Source organism: Plectropomus leopardus, chromosome 22 (genome assembly GCF_026936395.1).
Source record: "Plectropomus leopardus strain MGB_pleo_1.0 chromosome 22, ASM2693639v1, whole genome shotgun sequence".
Lineage (NCBI taxonomy): Eukaryota > Metazoa > Chordata > Actinopteri > Perciformes > Serranidae > Plectropomus > Plectropomus leopardus.
The window spans coordinates 17,976,334-17,997,122 of NC_142197.1; the positions used below are offsets into that span (position 1 = coordinate 17,976,334).

A 20,789-nucleotide genomic window follows, 5' to 3' on the forward strand; every position below is an offset into this window, starting at 1 on the left:
GTAGAGTAAAAACTTGTCCAGCTGAGAGCAGTTCAGGACATGTTTTCCGATCTAGAAAAACACTGCTCTGCATTGTAGTTGATATTGTAGCTTATGAAGTGGCTTTTAACAGCTGTAAAAAAAACAATTTTTATTTAAATTGCTCCAAAACTGTAAAAGCAATCTATTTAAATTTTAAGTCTTGTGAGAATTTCAGAGTTTAAATGGATTCTGTTGCTTCAAGTGTGTCAGAGCAGCTTACTTTCCAAGATGAGTTAAATTATTCCACTCATAGACTTTCATTATAACACTCTGATCTTCAAAAGTTAATGTGAAATCACTGGAATATTCCACCAGACCATATTACATCGCTGGCAACCTATAGGACACAATTAGCGATATAAGTGGATAATCATCAGCTGAGGAGATGAGCAGGGTTCTGTGCCATATGGCAAACAGGTTGAATTAGTGCCTGTTCTCTGCCAACCATGAAGGAGGTTCAGTCCTTTTTGAGGAGAGTTTGAGTCCCTCTTGTGCCCAAAATATGTCTAAAAAATCCAAATTGAATAATAAATCAAGAAATTGTATATGTTTTTTTTAAATCGCATTTTTATGTTACTTTAGCTGTAAGGTTGTGGATGTTTTTAACATCTTTTTGATCAATAAAGAGGAAGTAAAAGAAGATGCTCAGAGGCGCTCTTATATCCACGGCTGCTATAGTTAACACGAGGACAGAATGCTAAGTTCAAATTCAGTTTTTGAGACACAATTCTGAAATTTACCAAAATACTACTTCTACCATGTTGTGAAAATGCTGTCCTTTTTTCATGAACATCTGGGATATATTCAGCAAGAATTTGCAGTAGCTGTGTACAGTACTGCTTCCATTAAAACATGATGATACACTGTGGGCTCAGTGTTTGATATTTAACAAAACTGGATCGTTTTTTAAAAATTATAATAAGTCACTTTTACATTTTAGAATAAAAGAAAAATCATAAACCTCCTGAAGAGGATGTTTAATTTGACGTTAAGGCGAAGTTTCTGGGACAATGGATATGGAAGCAGAATATAAGAATAATAATAAAGAGCAAAGATAGCAATATTTTTGTATATTATTTAAAGAATCCTGCACTAAATCACTGAGAAACACTACATAAAAAAACAAAGCATGTCATCATATTTGTATCTTTTATTTTTTTGCTAGAAAAAAAACAGTCCCAGCAATATTTCATATGACCTGATTAAAAAAACTACTACAGTTAAGTACAAAATGAAATATACCAAAACTACCCAATGCTACCCAGAAAAAAAAAGAAATAGTATAAAATGAAATGTTTTGAAGTCTACAACTACAAAAAAAATAGAAAAAGGTTACTTAAAAAGAAGGCAAGTTTCCACCACAAAATGTGCCACTTTACCACAATCAGTTTGCACGTCTTTCCTCGGATATAAAGTAATGCAAATACTTTACAATAAGTTACCGCAGGCACGTCTCCCTACGACTACAGCAAAACCAAGTAACAGTCAAATGTATCACGGAAAAATACACCTTACTTTTTTTTCTCCTTTTTTTGTAACAATTTCACACGTCACACAGAAAATTAATAGGCAAAAAAATTTCTGGGTAGCAACATTTTTGGTTTCTTGAGAACAATATACGTTCTGGGTCCACAACATCAGACTGCCTGTATGAGCTTCAGAGACTTACATACTGTATAACTGTGTATTCAAATCATATAAATATATATGAACAAAAATATACTAAAACAACTGTTTAATACAAAAAGGATTAATGCCAAATGGAAGCTTATGATCATCAACTTCAATAACTTAAAAATAATGAAAAAGGGGAATACTTTCATACTTCTCAGAAACATTACATTTTAGCCCTAATCTCCTTAATACTAAGGCTTTTGCACTTTTTTTTTTAGTTCTTGTTCATACAGCAATGTCAAAATAGCACTCACATGTTAGTGCCAAGAATGCATCAAGTATAAATACTAAGAAAACTCCTGTACAGTACCCACTGATGTCAAAACTACAAAATAAGTTAGTGTCAGGCAACTGTACAGATTATTTACAGTTTAAATACAAAGGAAGATATTTGTAAATGGAGAGGACCAGGATGTAAATGTGACCATGACGTAACGTAAGCTTTGGTTACAACTGAAACGCCTTCACATATGCAAGAAATATAGTTTTTTTTATCTACTTTAGAAAATGTATCAGCTACTAGATGCTTCGTTTTTAGAGAACTCGGAACAGAAACTATGATTGGCTACCTGCCAAAAATAAAGAAACTTTGATTGGCTACACCTAAAATTTAACAGTCGGTTTTAAAGGGACAGTGCACCGCAAAATCCAAGATTCACATTTTACCTCTTACCTATGGGGCCGAATCGGATTCGACTGACATATTTCCTAGTCTGGTAAATAGTTCCTACATTAAACTGTTCCGAGAAAAAGGTCTGTGGATTATCTCGATTAACCGGGTCATTACTTATGGAAATAGACATTGTTGTTGACTTTTTCAAATGTATTTTTTTGGCCCTTTGAGCACCAAAAGCCGAGTGCCATCTAGCTCCATTATATTGGAGAGGAGGCAGACATCTCTATGGCTGATATCTCCAACAATCTGCAACTCAAACCAAAACAATCTAGAGTGATAAACAGCACTACAGGTAAGGAGTAAATATGCTTTTATTCATATTTTATTTATATTTTGTGGCGCACTGTCCCTTTAAGTTTCTTAAAGTCCTGACATGTTTGGTAAGGCTACCAAAATGTATGAAATCAACCACGAACGTTTATACCTTGAAATGATGAAAGAAATGGACAGTCGTTGGCTGGTGGAGTTAGTGAGGAAGGGAGGAGGACATAAAGAGCGGTCTCTAAGCACAGTCACAAGCCTGGAGTTGGAGAGGAGAGTTAGACACATTCATTTCAGCAGCAGCCGTATCCCATCGGCACATGGTAGGAGTGTGTGCGAGCAGGAATGGATGAGGAAGAGACACCACCTGTTACAGCAGGTGCCCAGTAAACATTTGAGTCTCCTGCAGAGACAGAGAGAGCGTGGGAGGAGAAGAGGAAGGTATTTGGTACAGGAGAGGTACGAGATTGTGTGAGTGTGGAGAGACGAGAGTCAGGGAGTGTCATCAGTCCACGTCGCTGAGGTCGCTGACTGGCTCGTCCTGCACTATGCTCAGGTGGTTCATGGCACGGCTGAAGGCGATCTGGACAGCCTTGCGAATGCTGGATGTGCGGCCCTCCATCATTTTGATTTTGTCTATGGTTTTGTCCATTCCCAGGGGAACCATCTTGGATCTAGGAAGCCACTGCCTGAAGGGGAAAACACAGCATCTCTGTTACAGCACCTGAACAGTAGCTGGGATCGAATGTCTTTTTGTCACAACTCTAGATGTATCACTTTCCAGGAATGTAATCATTCTTCTCATGAGAAAACTCAAGATTTCTGGCGACAAATGAAGTTTGGTTTTTAAACAAAGAGCTACAGATAATAGGCGTTTATTCTCATACTTGTTTTTCTTTCATGAGAGGTGAGAAAACACAATGAAAACCCTCCCGTGACTGATTTTTTTTGCCACAAATCAACAACCTCTAAGAGAAACCTATTATGCTATTGTAAGCCTTCAATTTATAAGATATTATGCTGCGACGGTTGTATAGAAGATTATTTTTTATTACTGATTTATCTGTCAATTATGTTTTTAATGCTTTAGTCTGCAAAATGTCAGAAAATAGTGAAGCAAAGCTTCCACATGTTCCAAAAGCAGAAGGTGGGGTTTTCCAAATGCTTGTTTCATTCAACCGACGGTCCAAAACACAAATACATTTCATTTACAAATCCTTACATTTTAAAATCTGGAATCAACTAACGTTAGGAGTTTTTTCTTAATAAATGACCATTCTTACATTTTCTGCAAACTAACTTCGTTTCAGCACTTATTTGCAGAAGACACCTTTGTTTTTTGTGCACATATAATCAAGCTAAAAATAACAGTTTTTCTGCAGTTACTTTTGGAGCGAGTTGGGAGAAAACTGTGGCAACACCCGCAGTAAATGACTCAAACTAAGTTCCAAAAATAGCAAAAGAAACAGCCATCCTAAAATACTACTATTGCTACTCGACTGCTACATTTAAGTATGCAGTGTTCTATGGGATGGAAAATGTTTAGGGAAGATAAATGATGTGTGTGCCACGACAAAAAAAAAACTAAGAGGTATTTAATAAACTGATTGGTGGTGAAGGACAAAACATAAAGCTCCTTTATTACACTCAATTGCAATTATTTAATCATACAAAATGTCATTTTCTGCCACTAGTGGTCTATTGATCAAAGCAATAACAAAAGACGGAGAAAAGCCGCAATTGCAGTCAGTTTCCCAGTTAGGATTCCATCAATGTCTGATGCTCAGGAGGTTTTTTTTATAAACGCTCAAATTATCCACAGAGGTCTAGCCCTCTCCTAAAATAAACAAACCACGTGATTAAAACCAGTAGAAACAGTAAATAACAGTACTGGGCACAGCAGGGGCTGGAGCCGAGCTGCAGCTAACATTCCCACCGAGCAATTTAAAAAAGACGTTAAAAAAATTATATGTCTATTTGTCTTTAGACGTTAAGATTTATTTGTCTTTCTATGTTTAGATTTCAGTTTTTCAAGATTGAAAAGTTTAGTAGATGTCTAGTCTTTGCCTAAACGGAAGAGTAGACAGAATCTTTTTTTTTTAAATCATAAAGTAAATGCACGGGTATGCAGTACTTTTATGTATTTAAAGTTTTTTTTTATGTATTTTAAAGAAATTTAATGAATATTTTAAAATATGGTCATAAATTTTGGTTATTTGTAGCCTACAAATCTTGATCTATAACAGGGCTAAAGCTTGAAGACGGTTTTTAAATGATGTCTAATTCTCATTACTCAGCTTGTTTCGCTGATAATTTAAGATTTAGACATCCTCGGACCGAAATCCATCGTCTGGTTAAGACCTACAGTTAAAATCAATCAAGATCTAAAAAGTGTATTGTAAAAATGTGGCTTGAAATTGGATAAAAAAGTCAATTTATAAAAGCTTCTGGCAGAAGACAACCACATCCCTGACACATACGCAGGGATATTTGTAATATTCTTTCACAGCGGCAGACAGAAAGCAGTGACACACAGGCAGCAGCACCATCAACACTGTTAAAAACTGAATAACATTTTCCCACAGAGTCCAGGTGAAATTTTCAAACGCCTCTCACTGCCTCCTGTTGTCCTTTGACAATTGATGTGACGCAGCCGCAAGAGAATAATGATCAGCTGACGGACATGTTGACATGTTTACCCTTGTAGAAGCCTGTGTCAGCTTAAATCATCCCCCACAGATAAACAGCGGCCGCACTCACCAGCTGCGCTTGTTGTCGAAGAAGAGCACGAGGTAGAGTTTCTCTTCGGCTTTGTACTGCATCTGCTCTCCAATGCGCAGCACGTCCATGGGGGGCATGGGGATGGACACCCCGTTGTGCTGGCAGCCCACGCGCGGCATGTGGGGGTCGATGATCTGCGCACAGCGGGACAGGCCGGGGCCGTTACACACAGATGCTCATGAATGCAAAAGCATGCCAAACATACATCCACCCCCAGAGTCACTCAAGCATATAGTAAAGATGTCTTAGCCATAAACACGCACAAATGCATGCGCTACCAGCTTGAGGCAATAAGATTCCTTTGCTCATTTGTCCTTTCATGCTAAGGTCAAATTCAACTGGTTAACAGTGAAAGGCTGCCACCTAAAGGAAAAACAGGAAATTGCTCCCCCAACTGTCACACCTGAAGGAACAGCTGTACAAAACTAGGACTTTATCCTGTGGGACAAGATGACAAAAAAAAACTTCAGAGTAAAGAGACTTCAGTCAGTGATTGTCATGCTTTCTTGCCCACAAACACTCACCAAGGCAGGGTAGGAAGGGTATCCACTACATTTGGCCCAAACTAGCTTTAGGGGTTCCAATGCAACTGTTGCAGCACTAGCGGGCATCCAAATATTGCTGTTGCCAACCTCTATGGAAGCGGGAACAACACCATACAAGTCACATGAGGGTTTTCAACACAGAAACACATTTTCAAAGCCGTGCTGTAAGTGCAGGAGCACACAGCAAAAAAATTAAAATTAAAATGAAAAAAACAGGGTGGGAAATTAACTTTTCCCTTTAAGGGCCATGTTGAACGACAGATATGAAAATTTACCAGCCACTTTTAGTGTTTTATTAGCCAAATATGAATTTTAGATGAGGGAAGAGTCTCCAGCTGCTTACTGGTTACATGCCATGATGGCAGGCGGAGCATAAAGGCTCTCTGGTCACTGCCAAAAGTCACAAGAAGTTGGCTTGATAGCTGCTGTTAATTTCCAACCCGGCTTTTTATGAGTGTATAATACCAGACATCTACAATTTCTATCAGGTTAAACATTTAGGGCCAAATAGAAAGGTTTATTCTCCAGTTCAATATGTAAAATTTAAGGCATTAAAGATTTTATAGCACCTGCAGACATCTGGGAATATGCACAACTACTTATTTTAATGTATTGCTTCATGGCCACACTGATAACTCACCAATATGGCCTACTGACACTGGTTTAAAGGGACAGTTCATCCTAAAATCAAAAATACATATGTTTCCTCTTACCTGAAGTGCTAGCTATCACTCTAGAGTGTTTTGGTGTGAGTTGCAGAGTGTTGGAGATATCAGATGTACAGATGTCTGCCTTTTCTCAAATAAATGGAACTAGATGGCACTTGGCTTGTGGTGCTCAAAGCGCAAAAAAACAATTTTGAGAAACTCAACAGCAATGTCTTTTTACAAAAATCACGAAGCGGTTATTCAAGATAATCCACAGACCTTGTTGTGAGCATTTTCATGCCAACCATATCAGAAGGAATCATGCATAAACTCGTAAACGCGAAGCTCGTGATCATGACAGCGTGAGACGTCAGACGTCGGTTGAGCTGTAACGTTAGATAGCTCAGTGGTGCTAGGTGAGCTAGTAGTAGATGCACTCTTCCTTCTGTGCGAATGTAGTTTGGCAGAATGAAAATAAACAGTTCCTACATGTTTTTTTTTTTTAATTTTGGGGTGAACTGTCCCTCTAACACATACATATATCAGTGTATATTTATATGTATTGAAACTGTAGCACTCAACTGTTCTTTAAGCTACTGTAATACCTCACTGGACTTTCAGTTATGGCAACTAGGGTCAAGTATAATATATACTTGACCCTAGTTGCCATAACTGAAAGTCCAGTGAGGTATGAAAGTTCTAGATATATTGCTTTCTAATATTTACTATTTTCTTTGATAAAGTGGGTTGTTGTAAAATGTCAAATCTCCTGGTTAGGGATATATATTTCTTCATAATACATTTTAAAAATAAATTTGAAGCTATTTGCAAAACATGTTTACTCTGAGTTCTTAGTATCAACTTAAAAAAAACTGGATCATTCAGGCTTTGATTCAGTTTCTGTTTGCACAAACAATTGCATTAAGTGAAGCACTAAAGTACAGAATTTCATAAGATCAATAATACTTGTCAGTACTTAACTGGAAAAATACTGCACACTTATCTGAAAAAGTGAATACAATATGTAGTCTGTATACATCACATTGAGATAAACCCTTACAGAGGCATGCAAATTCTTTGAACACATAATGCAGTTGACTCACCGGCAGCGATTCGTGCAGCTTTTGCAAAATTTCCCGTTTCGATGCAGGCGATTAATTCGCTCTTATCATCCACAGTGTTTCTCCGGACCAATGCGGGTTTCCCTTTCCCACATTTTGGAAGACTGAGAATTGTGCTGGAAACGAAGAAAAAGAAACGCCTGAGTCAACAGAGTCGACAAAACATCAGTGCTGATGATGGCTTGCTCTGACGACCAGCTGATAAGAGAGAGAGCAGCTGACATCTTTAGGCCGTGCTTTCAAGTCAAATCAAAATAAAAACACAAGATCAGACGTGTTATATTTGTCGGATTACCTGGTGTTTCCTGGCAGACTGCTACATGAAGAAATTGAGGACTCAGAGGCACAGCGTCTTCGTGGCTCCACAGGTCTACTGGCTCTACTCGAGTTTTCTAGCTCCTTTTCCTCCTCTACCTCCAGAAAACCGGTCGACAAGCCTGAGAGGAGACACACCGCAGTGGAAGGCAAAAATATTAAAAACCCATCACAAAAATGTATCATACAAATACTGAAATGGTATTGTGTCTGTAAGGGCAAGAGTTTGTTCAATCAGCCTCTGATCTCAATTACGCAAACAAGTCTGTTGTTAGTTACAGCTGTGCTGTTTTGGCTGCGATGAATTATGAGTATTATAAGAGCTAATTAATGCTGCTGTACTCATTTTATCAGACTTAATTTTTAATTAATAAATTCATTATTTATATAATAATATTAAATACTGCACGCTGTTTTGGGGCTGTGATGAATATTCAGTTTGCGAAAGCGCAGGTCTGATATTGCGTTGCAACCACTTAAAAAAAAAAAAAAACTTCTAATTTTAATTCATGTGGACACTAATTATGTGGGACTTCTCATAGCTCCGGTCCAAGTGGACGTTTGCGCCAGATTTGAAGAAAATGCCTCAAGGTGTTCCAGAGAATTCGCATTCACGAGAATGGGACAAACAACCTGAAAACACATTGCCTTCAGTCACGGCTGTCACTGGTGTGGAGGCATGAAAATCACAGTCAGCCTATTTTTCGGAGTATTTTTCTTTGTAAACTTCTTACCAGTATCAAGTCGTTTCACAGGGGACTCTCCCTCCTCTTCACGCTCTCCCTCTTCTCCCTCCTCCTCTCCGTCTCTGCTGCCGCTGTGCTTCCTCTTCTTGCTGTGAAGTAGCGTCTCCAGCCTGGGAATGACCACCGACAGGAAGGATTTGGAGCCCAGCTGTGCGCTGTCTTCGTCTTCCTCCTCCTTACCCTCTTTTCTTTCAACTCCGTCAGCCCCCTCTTCTCCGCTCCTTGGGGGTTTGCGGGGACTGGCGGCCTTCGATTTGCGGAAGAGCACGGCTGTCCGACGGTTAACCGTGCCTGTGGGCTCTGCCAGGGTCGACGTGGCCACCACGCTCACGTCTCCGTCTAACAGCGAGTTCTGGAGGCTGTCGTGGGAGTGGCCATTGAGGCGCGGAGTGGAGGAGAGCAGGTCTGGTATTTCCTCATCGAATTTGACGCGCTTGTTGTGATGCTTGTCTTCACAGTCTGGGGCAGCGTCGATTGGTTTGAGGGTGGGGGGTTCGGGGTCTGCCTCTGAGTGGATGAGCGGAGGGATGGAGTCCGACAGCTCCAGTTTAGGGGGAAGAGATTTGTCTCCTGTAGGGGAGAAGAAGTTGAAAGAATAGTTGTCATTTTGACCATACAGAGAACATCAATCACTGACACAGACATTACTCATGTTATGGCACACAGATATTGCAAAGTTTTTGATAATTGTGCACCACACTTTTTTGTTTTCTTTGTTTTTTGTGTGCAGTTTATTATCCACATTAATGTATTTTCCTTTCTCTTTCATTGTCATTACTATGTCCTCATGGTGCTATAAGATTAGAATATTGTTTAATTGTAGTAAATGGTAAGCTATGCAGACGAGCAAAACAAAATTTTGGGCATCCTGTTTTGAAAGAACGACGACAAAAAAGCTATTCCTATGGAACAAAAGTGCAGTCATGACACAGACATAAAATATGGCCTGTAGTGTGATGCTATTACCAACAGTAAAGCACCACAGCACCCACACTTTGTCGTTGTGTTGGTAGAAATGCTGACACAGCATATTGTTGTATGTCTTTTGGGTTTATCATAAAAGTAAAACAAGGCGCTATTTTGCATAACACAGAGGCACTTTTATAAATAAAAAATGAGAGCAAAATGACTTTTTCCTTCCTGTTTTTCCCCACTAGCTCATTATAACGCTATCTTCAGGAGACTTAATGTGACTCAGCAAGTGTACAGCGAATTTAAGCTTTAAGAAGCCACTGCAGTGACACAGTGTGATACCACAGTGATACTGTGTTATGACCTTGTTTACACATTTTTATCATTATGATTCTAATCTGGCGATGCAGACAATTCGGAGCCCCATGTGCACTCCCATTGAGAGATCACTTAACAGAAATATAAGAAGGTTGTTTGAAGCTCAACTATGACGTCCATGTCAATTATCCTAGCAAAAGCAATTTGTGATTCATAATATTATCCCAAAAATCATCAAAATATGCTTAAAATGGCTCTAAAACATATTGGAATCACTTAACCATAACATTTTGTTAAAAAAAATCTGTATCAGATAATGTGAAGTTTCTTGTTATAAAAAGATGTGCTTTAAGTTTTAAAAAGATATTTTCACATTATTATGTCATATAAAGGTATCAGGTTTTCTTGTTATAACGAGATACTATTTGTCATTTTTTTTAGTTATTTTGGGGGCTTTTATTGACTTCACTTGATGGGACAGCTAGAGAGATGACAGGAAATGGGGGTTAGAGAGTGAGGATGACATGCAGCCAAAGGCCAGCGGTCGGAGTCCAACCTGGGGCTGCTGCGATGAGGACACACAGCCTCTGAATGTGGGGCATGCGTTCTCCCAACTGATCAACCCTGCACCCCTACTTATCTTCTTTGTTAGATTGTTTTGTTAAAATGTGATAATTTATTGTTAGAAGATAAAAAGTTTCACATTATAACATGTTAACTTTAAGTTTATATGAGAAAATTGCGTAAAAACCATGTCTTCCCATCCCTAGTTGTGAGTGTCTTGTTCTTTTATTTGAAGAAAAAAGTTGCTCCCCTGGCAACTACCTCCAGATTTTTATGAGCCATTCTCTGACAAAATGACATAATTTGTTGGTGCAATAAATATTCTTAAGTATGTGCCAATGTCACTAAAAATGCTTTTTCAAATTGACAAACTATATTACCACTAATTATCCGATAAACATTCAAAGGTTCTATCAGTTATATATATAATTAAGATTGTATTTTTCTTCTTAATTCTAGTTTTGGGAAATTGGCTCTGCTTTTCCTTTCCCAGGAACATCTGTCATGTTTTGAGCAAGCTTCCCTGAAATAGCAGGCAGATGTTCACCTAAACACAAACAGTGCAGGGGTTATAATGATGTTTTATAGTAACATAATAATCACTCCAAATCTCCCTTTTGTTCTCTTTGAATCGCTTTCAAAATCTTCGGTATTAAGAGGTCTGGACACAGGCTTGAATTGTAGTACTGAAAGCAGCAAAGATAACAACAGCCATGTTTCCAACACTTTTGGTATCCTTAAAACCGGTACCTGACCCACAAGGACATGTATATAACCACTAGATCTGTTAACTGCTTCGACCGCAGACAGTTCTATTATTATGATGTATGATGGGAACAGCCGCATCACCATTCCCATCCAGCTCTTGTTGTATTTCCTTTTCACCAGCCATGCAGAAGAACGACTGCACCTCACTGATCCTCCATGGTATGGGGTTTCACACAGAGATTTTAGGAACAAAAAAGAACAGGCTGAAGTGTTTAGAATCTCTGTCGTGTTTGATGGGATATTTTTTTAAAAAGCGTGTTTGTGCACTGAGTCCTTGTAGAGCAAGAGTGACAATTCTCTCTTGACCAGTCAACAGACTGCAGTGTTTCTAGCTCCACTTTTTAGTACTGAATCAGTGTGCTGGGAACCCAAACAAATGGATAATGACAAGATAGGAAAAAAATTAACTGTTCTTTTGGTACCATCCATAACTTTTGATAATGGAAACATAAAGATAGCCATTTAAATGTGTAACAAACTGAACTCAGCTGGACTGCTTGGTGGAACTGAGACTTAAACACCCATGTTTCAGACACACTAGGTACGCTGAACAGCATGTGACTTTACTCTGTGAGGCTATGTTTTGGGTTGGGTGGAGCTAATCCGTGACCTCTGACCTGAGCTTCAGGATTTTAAGAACATGTGATTGTCCTTAAAGAGAGCAACAAGCAGATTATTAACTTTCTAAAAAAGCCAGATCCATACATACCTTCATCATATGGAAAATGTCCATTGGGCTTCAAACTCTCTTCTTTAGGTTGACTCAGCTCTGGTTGGGAAGCAGCTGATGAAGATGATGTGGAGGGAGTTGTGGAGGAAGAAGAGTGGTGGTGGTGGGAGGGTAGGACTCTCTTTAGGGTCATTTCGTTGCGAACATCGTTGATGGTCTTTTTGAGCAGCTTTAGGCGCTTGCTGCGGGAGGGGCTCGACTTCATGGCACAGGTCAGGTCAAACTTCTCCAGTAGCTGCTGCAGCTGCTTGTCTGGAGACAGATGCTGTCGATTGGCTGGCACTAGTAGGCGGTCCACTAAGAAGAGAATTGAAACAACGCAGAGGAGAATTGAAACAACATAGGAGATAATTGAAACCATACAGGAGAGAACTGAAACCATGTAGGAGAGAATTGTAACAATGTCGGAGGGAATTACAACAATGTAGTGCAGAACTGAAACAACGCAGGAGAGAATTGAAACAATGTAAGAGAGAACTGAAACAATATAGGAGGGAACTGAAACAATATAGGAGAGAATGGAAACAAAGTAGGAGAGCGCTGAAATTATGTAGGAGAGAACTGAAACAATGTAGGAGAGAAATAAAAAAATGTAGGAGAGAATTAAAACAATGTAAAAGAACTGAAATAATATAGGAGAGAACTGAAACAATGTAGAAGAGAAATGAAAAAATGTAGGAGAGAATTAAAACAATGTAAAAGAGAACTGAAATAATATAGGAGAGAACTGAAACAATGTAGAAGAGAAATGAAAAAATGTAGGAGAGAATTAAAATAATGTAAGAGAATTAAAACGATGTAGGTAAGAAATGAAATAATGTAAGGGAAAATTAAAACAATGTAGCAGATAGCAGGTAGTGACATGGTTTTGCTCAACAAATGCCATTCACTCGCTGTGATTCTAATGATGTCACAGAGGCATGTGTCTTTGCTCTTACCGTCTTCCCAAGAAAAGGTTGCTGGTGCTTTGATTTCAGGAGCTTCAGTCAGATGCATGCCACTTTCTTTGTCGAAGCCAATTTTCTCTACGTCTCGCCGGGCCTTCCTAAGCAGGGACCCGCCCTGGTCTCGGAGGCGAACGGCAGCTCGGTAGAAATAGGTGTCCTTTGAGTTATACTTCATGCAGTTATCAATAATGAGGTTGAAGTCATTCTCAAACTGCTCAAAGTTGTTGTAAGCCTGTGCATCAATGCGCTGCCGCATGGTGGAGAAGTCCATTGGGTGCTTGATATGGTCGAGGTAGTCTGGCACCTGTGGGAAACAGATAAAGAAGATAGAAGATATAATTAATTACAAAGATTTACTTACAACATCTTTAAAAAGGTACGAAACAAATATTGTATGTTGTGTGTCAACCCAGCATTCTTGACCCAATACAGTCATTTTGGATACAGCATACAAGTGTGACTTCAGCAGATTATGCTACTCTGCTGGGGTGTATTATCTTTTATAACATGACAACAAACTCTAAAAAGACTGTTAACACCATCAATAATATTCCATATTTTTCAAGATTATTTAAAGAATTTTTTTAAGGCACAGGACATTAATCCTCCACATCAGATTCCCCAACTACAACAAAAATACCATAAAACAAAACAATATCACAAAATAAAAAATATATACATAGAAATAGCCTTAAAATGAAGAAAAATATCTTTCATTAAAACAAAGTCTTCAATGGCAACAAAACCCCTTTCTACAATATGGTCTACTTAGAATCTCACAGCCTCCAGAGTCAAAAGCCACGCCCAACGTGGGGCTCGAACCCACGACCCTGAGATTAAGAGTCTCATGCTCTACCGACTGAGCTAGCCGGGCCTCAGAAAGGAGAAAAACCTTCACCTTTATCTGACGTCACCATCTGCCAGTGGCCCTTACTCTCAGATTACACATTCCACTCAACGGAAGGTCACACTGCCCACCACTGTCTGCACATGGTGCAGCGTGGGTGTTCATTTATAACCTGAGTCACTGAACAGAACGTCTGACATATAGCGAGCAGTTGCAGAGATGGCTGTGGTTTTTTTTGGGTGTGTTCGAGTGCAACTTTAGACAAAATTTGTGTGTCAGGGCTCTCAGATAATAGAGAAACTCATTTATTTCAACATTTCTGAGACAGCTAACTGGCAGACAAACAGGTATAACAGACCCACTGTTTTGCCATTAGTGGGCTTACATCCTGACAATAGCACAATGGTAAAAATGCAAATTGTTGTGTTGAAATATGAACCAGCAAGTCCAGTTTTGAGCCTTAAGTCCCTGGATGGCAGTGCAAGTCCCCGTGGTAGTTAAAAACGGGACTGTACACCTCTTAAAGGGACAGTTCACCTTAATCAAAATATTTTTCCCTCCTTTTTCAGTCTAGATTGTTTTTGGAGTGAGTTGCCGAGTGTTGGAGTTATCAGGGGGCATTTATTTATGAACGAGAGGATTGTGCTAGTGGCAGTTCAAGATGTAAATATTAGCAGCGTTTTCCTCGATTGAGCTGTAACATAAGCAAGCTCAGTGGTGTTACATGAGCTTGTCATAGATGCACACTTCCTTCTGTGCAGTGATATAGTTGGCACGTTTAGTTTGGGAGAAAGAAAATGGTTCCTACATGAAACCTGTTCACAACAAGGTCTGTGGATTATCTTGAGTAACCAGGTCATGATATCTTGAAAGAGATACTGCAGCTGAGTTTTTTAAATGTATTTTTTGGCCATTTAATACCACAAGTGCCATCTACCTTCATTATATTGGAGAGAAGACAAGACATCTCTAAGGCCGATATCTTCAGCATTAAGCAACTCACACTGAAACTATCTAGAAGGATTAATTAGCTCTCCTGGTAAGTGGAAAAAAAATGTATTTTCATTTTGGAGTGAACTGTCCCTTTAAAAACTTCATATCTGTAGTTACTTTCTTCTGCAACCCAACACAACAAATCAACAATATCAGCAGCACTATCTGTGTTTCCTTGGTGAAGCCCCCTACTATGACCCCCCCTGCTTCAATACTCCAATTTTCCACTATTGCACACAGTAAATATAATAACAGCACCACAAACTGAGATAAAGTACATCTGCAGAACAACAACAAAACAAATCACATAAAAAATGTGAGAAATAGGTTTGCTTTGCAGCATATTGTGCTCATAGTATTCAAATAATAGATTAAGTGGGTACAAACTCAACACTAAAACTTAAAAAAAAAAGTGTTGCATATATACTGAAGCTTACCTCACTGACATCAACCGGCTGGGTGAAGATCTTGGCCTGGTCTTTTGTCTGCAGCTGGTCCAGGAGGGCTCTAAGCAAAATACTGAAGGGACTCAACTGCATCTCTAAGAGGGTCTCTTGAAGTTTAATCTACAACACAGCACAAAAGGAAACCATTAGAAGATCAAATTGTTTCATTTATCTGACCACAAGTGGAGCCTGAAGTCTACCCATTGATCCCTCCGCTCCTACCTCCTCCCTCTTGAGCTTCTCCCTCTTGCGGATCAGCTCCAACAGCAGCCGGGCTCTCTCAAGATCGTGTCGGAGACGATGCCACTCCTTCAGCTGGTCCTTCAGTGCCCTGCTCTCCTCCTCACTCTGCCTCTGGAGAAGAAATTTAAATAAAAATACAGTCATTAGATTAAGCATACAAATAAAAATGTTTACATTTTAATCTACATGGACATGTTACACACATCCTTTGCTCCATAAGATTCTTCACAATTCAATCATTTGGTTCACTTTACTGAAACGACGAGCACCAAAGAAGAAACAAGAAAGACGCAAAAAGGAGAATTAAAAGAAACAATCTGACTGTATTTCCTGTCTTTGTTGAGAATTAGTTTAGTCTGAAAGGAATTAAAAGCCCATATAGACAGTTTTCCCAAATATAAGCCTGTTGAGTTCAGTGATTTCAGCAAACAGCCCGGGCTATTAATTTAGGTTTCATTGTATGTGCATTCCGATAGCATTCCTTATAAACAGTCCAGCTCCAAAAATCTAAAATCATTACGTGGCAGCAGATGTTTTCATCATGACAGGCTGCCACGAATGAATGAGTGAGAAACCCTGCACATCATTGTAACAGCAATAAATACGAGACAAAAAACACACAAGGCAAAACATTAGAATGTAAAAGGCTTAAGAAAAATGTGTGAAAAATAATAACACATATCCTAACTTCTAAAAGCTACTGACACTTTAGTAAAAGCCAAAAAGAAGAAAGTCTCCTGTGGTTGACTGACAGATAAACAAACCGGTTGCGCATTCTTCTGAGACTGCATGCTTGTGTGAAGACGTCTGATGAGGGGAAGCCCATTCCTGGATTGCCTCTTCAGCGTCCAGTAATTTAGGACCAGCTCCACAAATGCTTTCTTCTTCTGGACTGACACCTGGTTCAGAATGGTTTGTAACCTGCGGGAGGCCAGGGGAGACGAGTGTGGTGAGAGTGGTTTGATATATGTGGTTGTGGTTTTCAGAGTAATATTAAAATTAGCAGCCACAGGCAAACTTTAAACAACAGTGGACTAACACTGGTTACAGACCGAATGCATGCAAGCAGATCACTAAAGCTTCTATATGTGAAGGCAAACAGTCACCAGTGTCACAAGCTTAAACTCTACAAAAGCCAATGTTTGTACATGAACAACCAAATATTCCAGTCAAATTTTGCTTACTGTACCTCTGCAACTGCAGTCACTCCGCACTTTACACTTGTATATATGTATATATGTATAGTCTCTTAGTTTTTAGTTTTTTAAGCATATTCCTTTTATATTCTATTAATACTGTTTGGTCTTTACTGTATCTGTAATGTATCTATCTATCTATCTATCTATCTATCTATCCAAATGTCCAATCAGTGTCCCACAAAAAGAGAGAAAAGCCCTCTCTATGCCACCACTCGCATATCAAGTGTCACAGCTTTAAAAAAAAAAAAAGCGAATACGACCTCCCATCATGAACAAACTATACCTGTGAGAAGGAAACGTAGGCACAGTAGCAGGGGTTGGGGCTTCCCTTTCAGGCTCAGGTTCAGGCTTCTTACTTTTACTCTTCTTCTTTCCTTTTGACTGTCCTTTACCAACACATCTGGCTTTGTCCGCTTTCTTACACAGTCCATTTTTGGGTTTGGCATCATCGTAAATCGTAAGTGGCCTCCTCACACACCCGTTTGGCGTGTGAGCGCCACAATAGGCCGTCTTTTTCACAGAAAACGTGGGCTCTCCGGTGTCCGTTACCTCTTTAATTGGCTCCATCTTCATAAAGAGGCCAGCCTTTTGAGCACAGCTGACATGGAAGGCGGTGTAACAGTTAGCTTTGTGACACTGGATGCACGCCCCAACACCTTTCTCCTTGCAGAGGTAGCAGGTGAGCTTCCAGCGGGCTGGAGGAATGTGGCTGACACCGTCGATGGGTTCAATGAAGGTGGTGTTGGAGAAGCCAACCTCGGGGACCCAGAGGGCGCACACCACATGGCCCCAGCGGTCATCGTCTGTCTTTTTCACCGCTCCACCCTTGTTCGGACAAAGGATGCAGTCTGCGGGCTGGTTGGGCGACTGAAGGCAGTGTCTGCACAGCCACTGACCCTCGGGAATGTACGGCACCCCGTAACATTCCTGATGCACGGCCACGTTGCACATGTCACAAAACAGGATAGCGTTGCTGTTGTGACACTCTCCGTCCATGCAGATGCAGCAGGCGGCGTCCTCGTCAATGGGCGCTTGCTTTTCGCTGCTTTGATCCAGACTCTCCAGGTGCAATTCCTTCTCAAAGCGGTCAATAAGGAACTCAAAGACGTTGTGAGAGACCTTACTGACCCCTTCGCTTTTCCGTTTTTCATTCACCAAATCCAGCCAGGCGTAATCTTCCTCATCCATGTCATACTCTGTTTCCTCATCCAGCTCTTCCTCCGTCTTCTCCTCAAATTTATAAAATGCAGCTGAGCGCTTAGGAACTGCTGGAAGGTTATATTCCACTGTACGATATTTAGGCTCTTTCAGCTTTGGACCGGGATTACCAGCGGCCTGGTGTCCACCTCCATCTCCCTGCCCAGTGATTCCCAGTGCTGCGTTCCTCTTCTCCTGGTTGTTTTTTAATCTAACGGACCTAAGGAGGACCTGCTGCTGTGGTTTCTCAGTGTTCTCCTTGTTGCTGGTGCACTCCATCATCTCCTGCACCATTGGGTCGTCATCCGAGATCACATCCAGCTGGTCGTATATGCTGATTCGATGGAGGCGGCCATCGACATCGAACTCCACCATGCGCTGCGCCTGGGCGTAAGTCAGGATTTGCTTGTTGGGGGAAGGCTTGATGGGGGAAGGTGGCCTCTGCGGCACCGCCACCCGGTGCTGCCGAGCTTTCTTCTTCATGTTGGTGCTCCGTGTTGCTGTGGAGACACAAAGCGGAGATAAACCATTAGAAATATGCACCTAATTCATTGTGATCGTACTTGGCAAAGACTGCATTATGACCTGTTTAGAGTCAAGTTATCATACAAAATCATAATCATGATCATCATAATCATTAAACTTATGAGTCTTGACTGTGGACTTCACTTGGGACTGGCTGTCTTGACTTGGGACTTGAATTGTGAGTCAAGCACAAAGACTAGAGACTTATTTATGGCTTGAAAACAGTGACTTGGTCCCATCTCTACTGTTTGCTATGATAACGTACCTGATTTAAATTGAAAGATAATGTATACTAATCTATCCCAATGTCCCTTACATCAAAAAACAGGAAAAGTTAAATATTGTAAAATTTGAAGGCTTTAAAATGTTAAAATCAACCTGCTCTCTTGTGAGCAGAAGGAAGGTGAAACTTTCATTGATATTACAGCTTCAAACTGCAGAGACTTATCTATGTAGTGACCTGATAACGTTAGCAGCTGTACGTTACAGTTTTGTCAATGAACTGGGGCATTTAAATGCGGTGGGAGGCGGCCACACGGGACATCATCAACATGACTGCGCAGGAGTTAACACATGCCCATTTGGTGCAGAGATGAAACTGCCTTTTGACCAACGACTCACATTCAAAGTGGCCAACTTGCTAACAATAACATTAGCTAGCCTGCTAACTAGCTAAAGGAGCTAGCCACCCCCCCTACACGGAGCAAATGGCGTCAAACAAAACAAGAGCCCTTTAAAATATGTTAATTCGCACCAAATGTGTAACATTAAAGACATTTTCCCACATGCACTGACCGCTTTCTCGTCGTCACGACATAAAAGGAAATAAAGACAAAAACATACCTCGGGTACACGAACAGTTTTGCTAGCTGAGGAAGACGGTAGCTAGCCAGCAGCCTTACAAAGCAATGGCGATACGGCCTGCTAAGTGGCTCTAAATCCGTACACAGTGTTCTCATCCAACGGGCGATACTGGGGTCTTTTCAGCTACTAATAAAATAACAAACAGGCCTGCTTGGTGCCCGTTAGGTTTCGGTTTTAAATTCAACAGAGAACACACAGTTATCTGCTTTGTGGACCATTCATAAGCTGGAGTCGCTCGCTAGCCACAGTCGACCAGGAGCAAATAGCAGTAACAGCAGCACGGACGGCTCATCCCCCAACACAACAATGCGTTTCACCAGACAACTCCCACCCGCACGCACTACTCTACGTGTGACGCTGGAGGTCATGTTGGTGGTGAGTCGTAGATCTCACACAAAAGCCCATCTGTCACACAATCAATGCACTGCCATTTGTCGATCCTTACTAGCTGTACGCAGACAAAGCTGCAAACAAAGAATCAGAGTAGATGCAGTGTCTGAGTAAAAACGGAGATCCCCGTTTTGACTCTCGGGATCGGGCTGTGAGATGAGTTTATGTATGTCATGCTCTGGGCTATTGATTCAGCATTTTTCGTAGCTAGCCACAGAGGACAGTCACAGGACACAGGCAGAACAACAACAAACCATTATGCCCCACCCTGGTGACCAGTTTGCCCCAAACGCTCTTCTTTAAGTCAATAGATCCGTCGGTTACAGCAGTTAAACGCAATGTGGTGATAAAATCACATTAATGTCTTCCTATTAAAAATCCATTATTTTCCTCAGAACAGAATGACGATGAAAGTAACACATGGCAGCAGTAATTTATTCACTGAGCAGTAATTATTTCCTAGTAACAAGCTTCCCCATCGATCACTTAATTACCTGCATTTGGATAATTTTTATACAAATTCCTGCATATTCTGTATGAATTTATGGTTTAAATGTCTTTGATTGCATCTAAATTAAAGTTTTTTGATTTCCTGTTTCATTTTTTTCTGACTTTCTTTCAAAAACGGGGAGAAGGCAATGAACAATGACAGAAGCGACCCCAAAATAGCGAGATAAAGTACAATAAAATGACTTGAAAATCAGTTTAAAAAAATAAACAACAATACAATGACCTGGAAAAAAAGCACTTGAAAATGTATAATTACCCTGTAACATAATTTTAAATGTCTAATTATGATAACTAGAAATAAAGTTTTTCCAATTAGAATTATAGTTTTTGTTTTTTTAAAGTTCACCTCGTTATCCTGCTAATTCTTACAGATCTATGAGAAAACATGCGGTGTGAAGCACTGTCATTTGACACATTGCTTTTTCTGATCTTGTAAATGTACCATTCCAGCAACAGTAACAAGGCAATGCATGCTTGTGTTAGTGCACAAACATAGTACATAAGACATACATAAAAGATGAAAAATGGAAAATGTTAGGGATTAGTTTT

At 40.1% G+C, this 20,789-nt stretch overlaps 1 protein-coding gene and 1 non-coding gene across 4 annotated transcripts; both read right to left on the minus strand.

Annotated features, from left to right (window-relative positions):
• Positions 1-1,156: 1,156 nt before the first annotated feature.
• LOC121961337 (bromodomain-containing protein 1) lies at positions 1,157-19,888 on the minus strand. Of its 3 annotated transcripts, none has more exons than XM_042511283.2 (13): positions 19,320-19,883; positions 17,038-18,451; positions 16,308-16,476; positions 15,535-15,666; positions 15,304-15,432; positions 13,018-13,330; positions 12,059-12,376; positions 8,776-9,357; positions 8,022-8,163; positions 7,709-7,842; positions 5,938-6,047; positions 5,393-5,547; positions 1,157-3,321 (listed from the first exon to the last, which is right to left on the minus strand). In XM_042511283.2, the coding sequence occupies exons 2-13, from the start codon at positions 18,432-18,434 to the stop codon at positions 3,138-3,140; spliced, it is 3,765 nt and encodes a 1,254-aa protein (XP_042367217.1). In that variant the 5' UTR covers positions 18,435-18,451; positions 19,320-19,883; the 3' UTR covers positions 1,157-3,137. The 3 variants fall into 3 exon arrangements, with proteins under 3 accessions (XP_042367217.1, XP_042367218.1, XP_087928816.1); XM_042511284.2 differs by having other exon boundaries at positions 16,320-16,476; positions 19,320-19,882; XM_088072690.1 differs by lacking the exon at positions 5,938-6,047 and having other exon boundaries at positions 3,155-3,321; positions 19,320-19,888.
• trnak-cuu (transfer RNA lysine (anticodon CUU)) lies at positions 13,828-13,900 on the minus strand. The gene has a single exon. It is a non-coding gene; the product is annotated as a tRNA-Lys (tRNA).
• Positions 19,889-20,789: the final 901 nt, after the last annotated feature.

Bases quoted from the DNA above. Each gene is read 5' to 3' on its own strand.
- LOC121961337 (XM_042511283.2), bottom strand. From the start codon at position 18,434: ATGAAGAAGAAAGCTCGGCAGCACCGGGTGGCGGTGCCGCAGAGGCCA. The intron at 16,477-17,037 runs GTATAGTTTGTT...GGCCTCCCGCAG, and splicing joins CCTACGTTTCCTTCTCACAG to GTTACAAACCATTCTGAACC. The intron at 5,548-5,937 runs GTGAGTGTTTGT...CGCTGTGCGCAG, and splicing joins ACCCTTCCTACCCTGCCTTG to ATCATCGACCCCCACATGCC.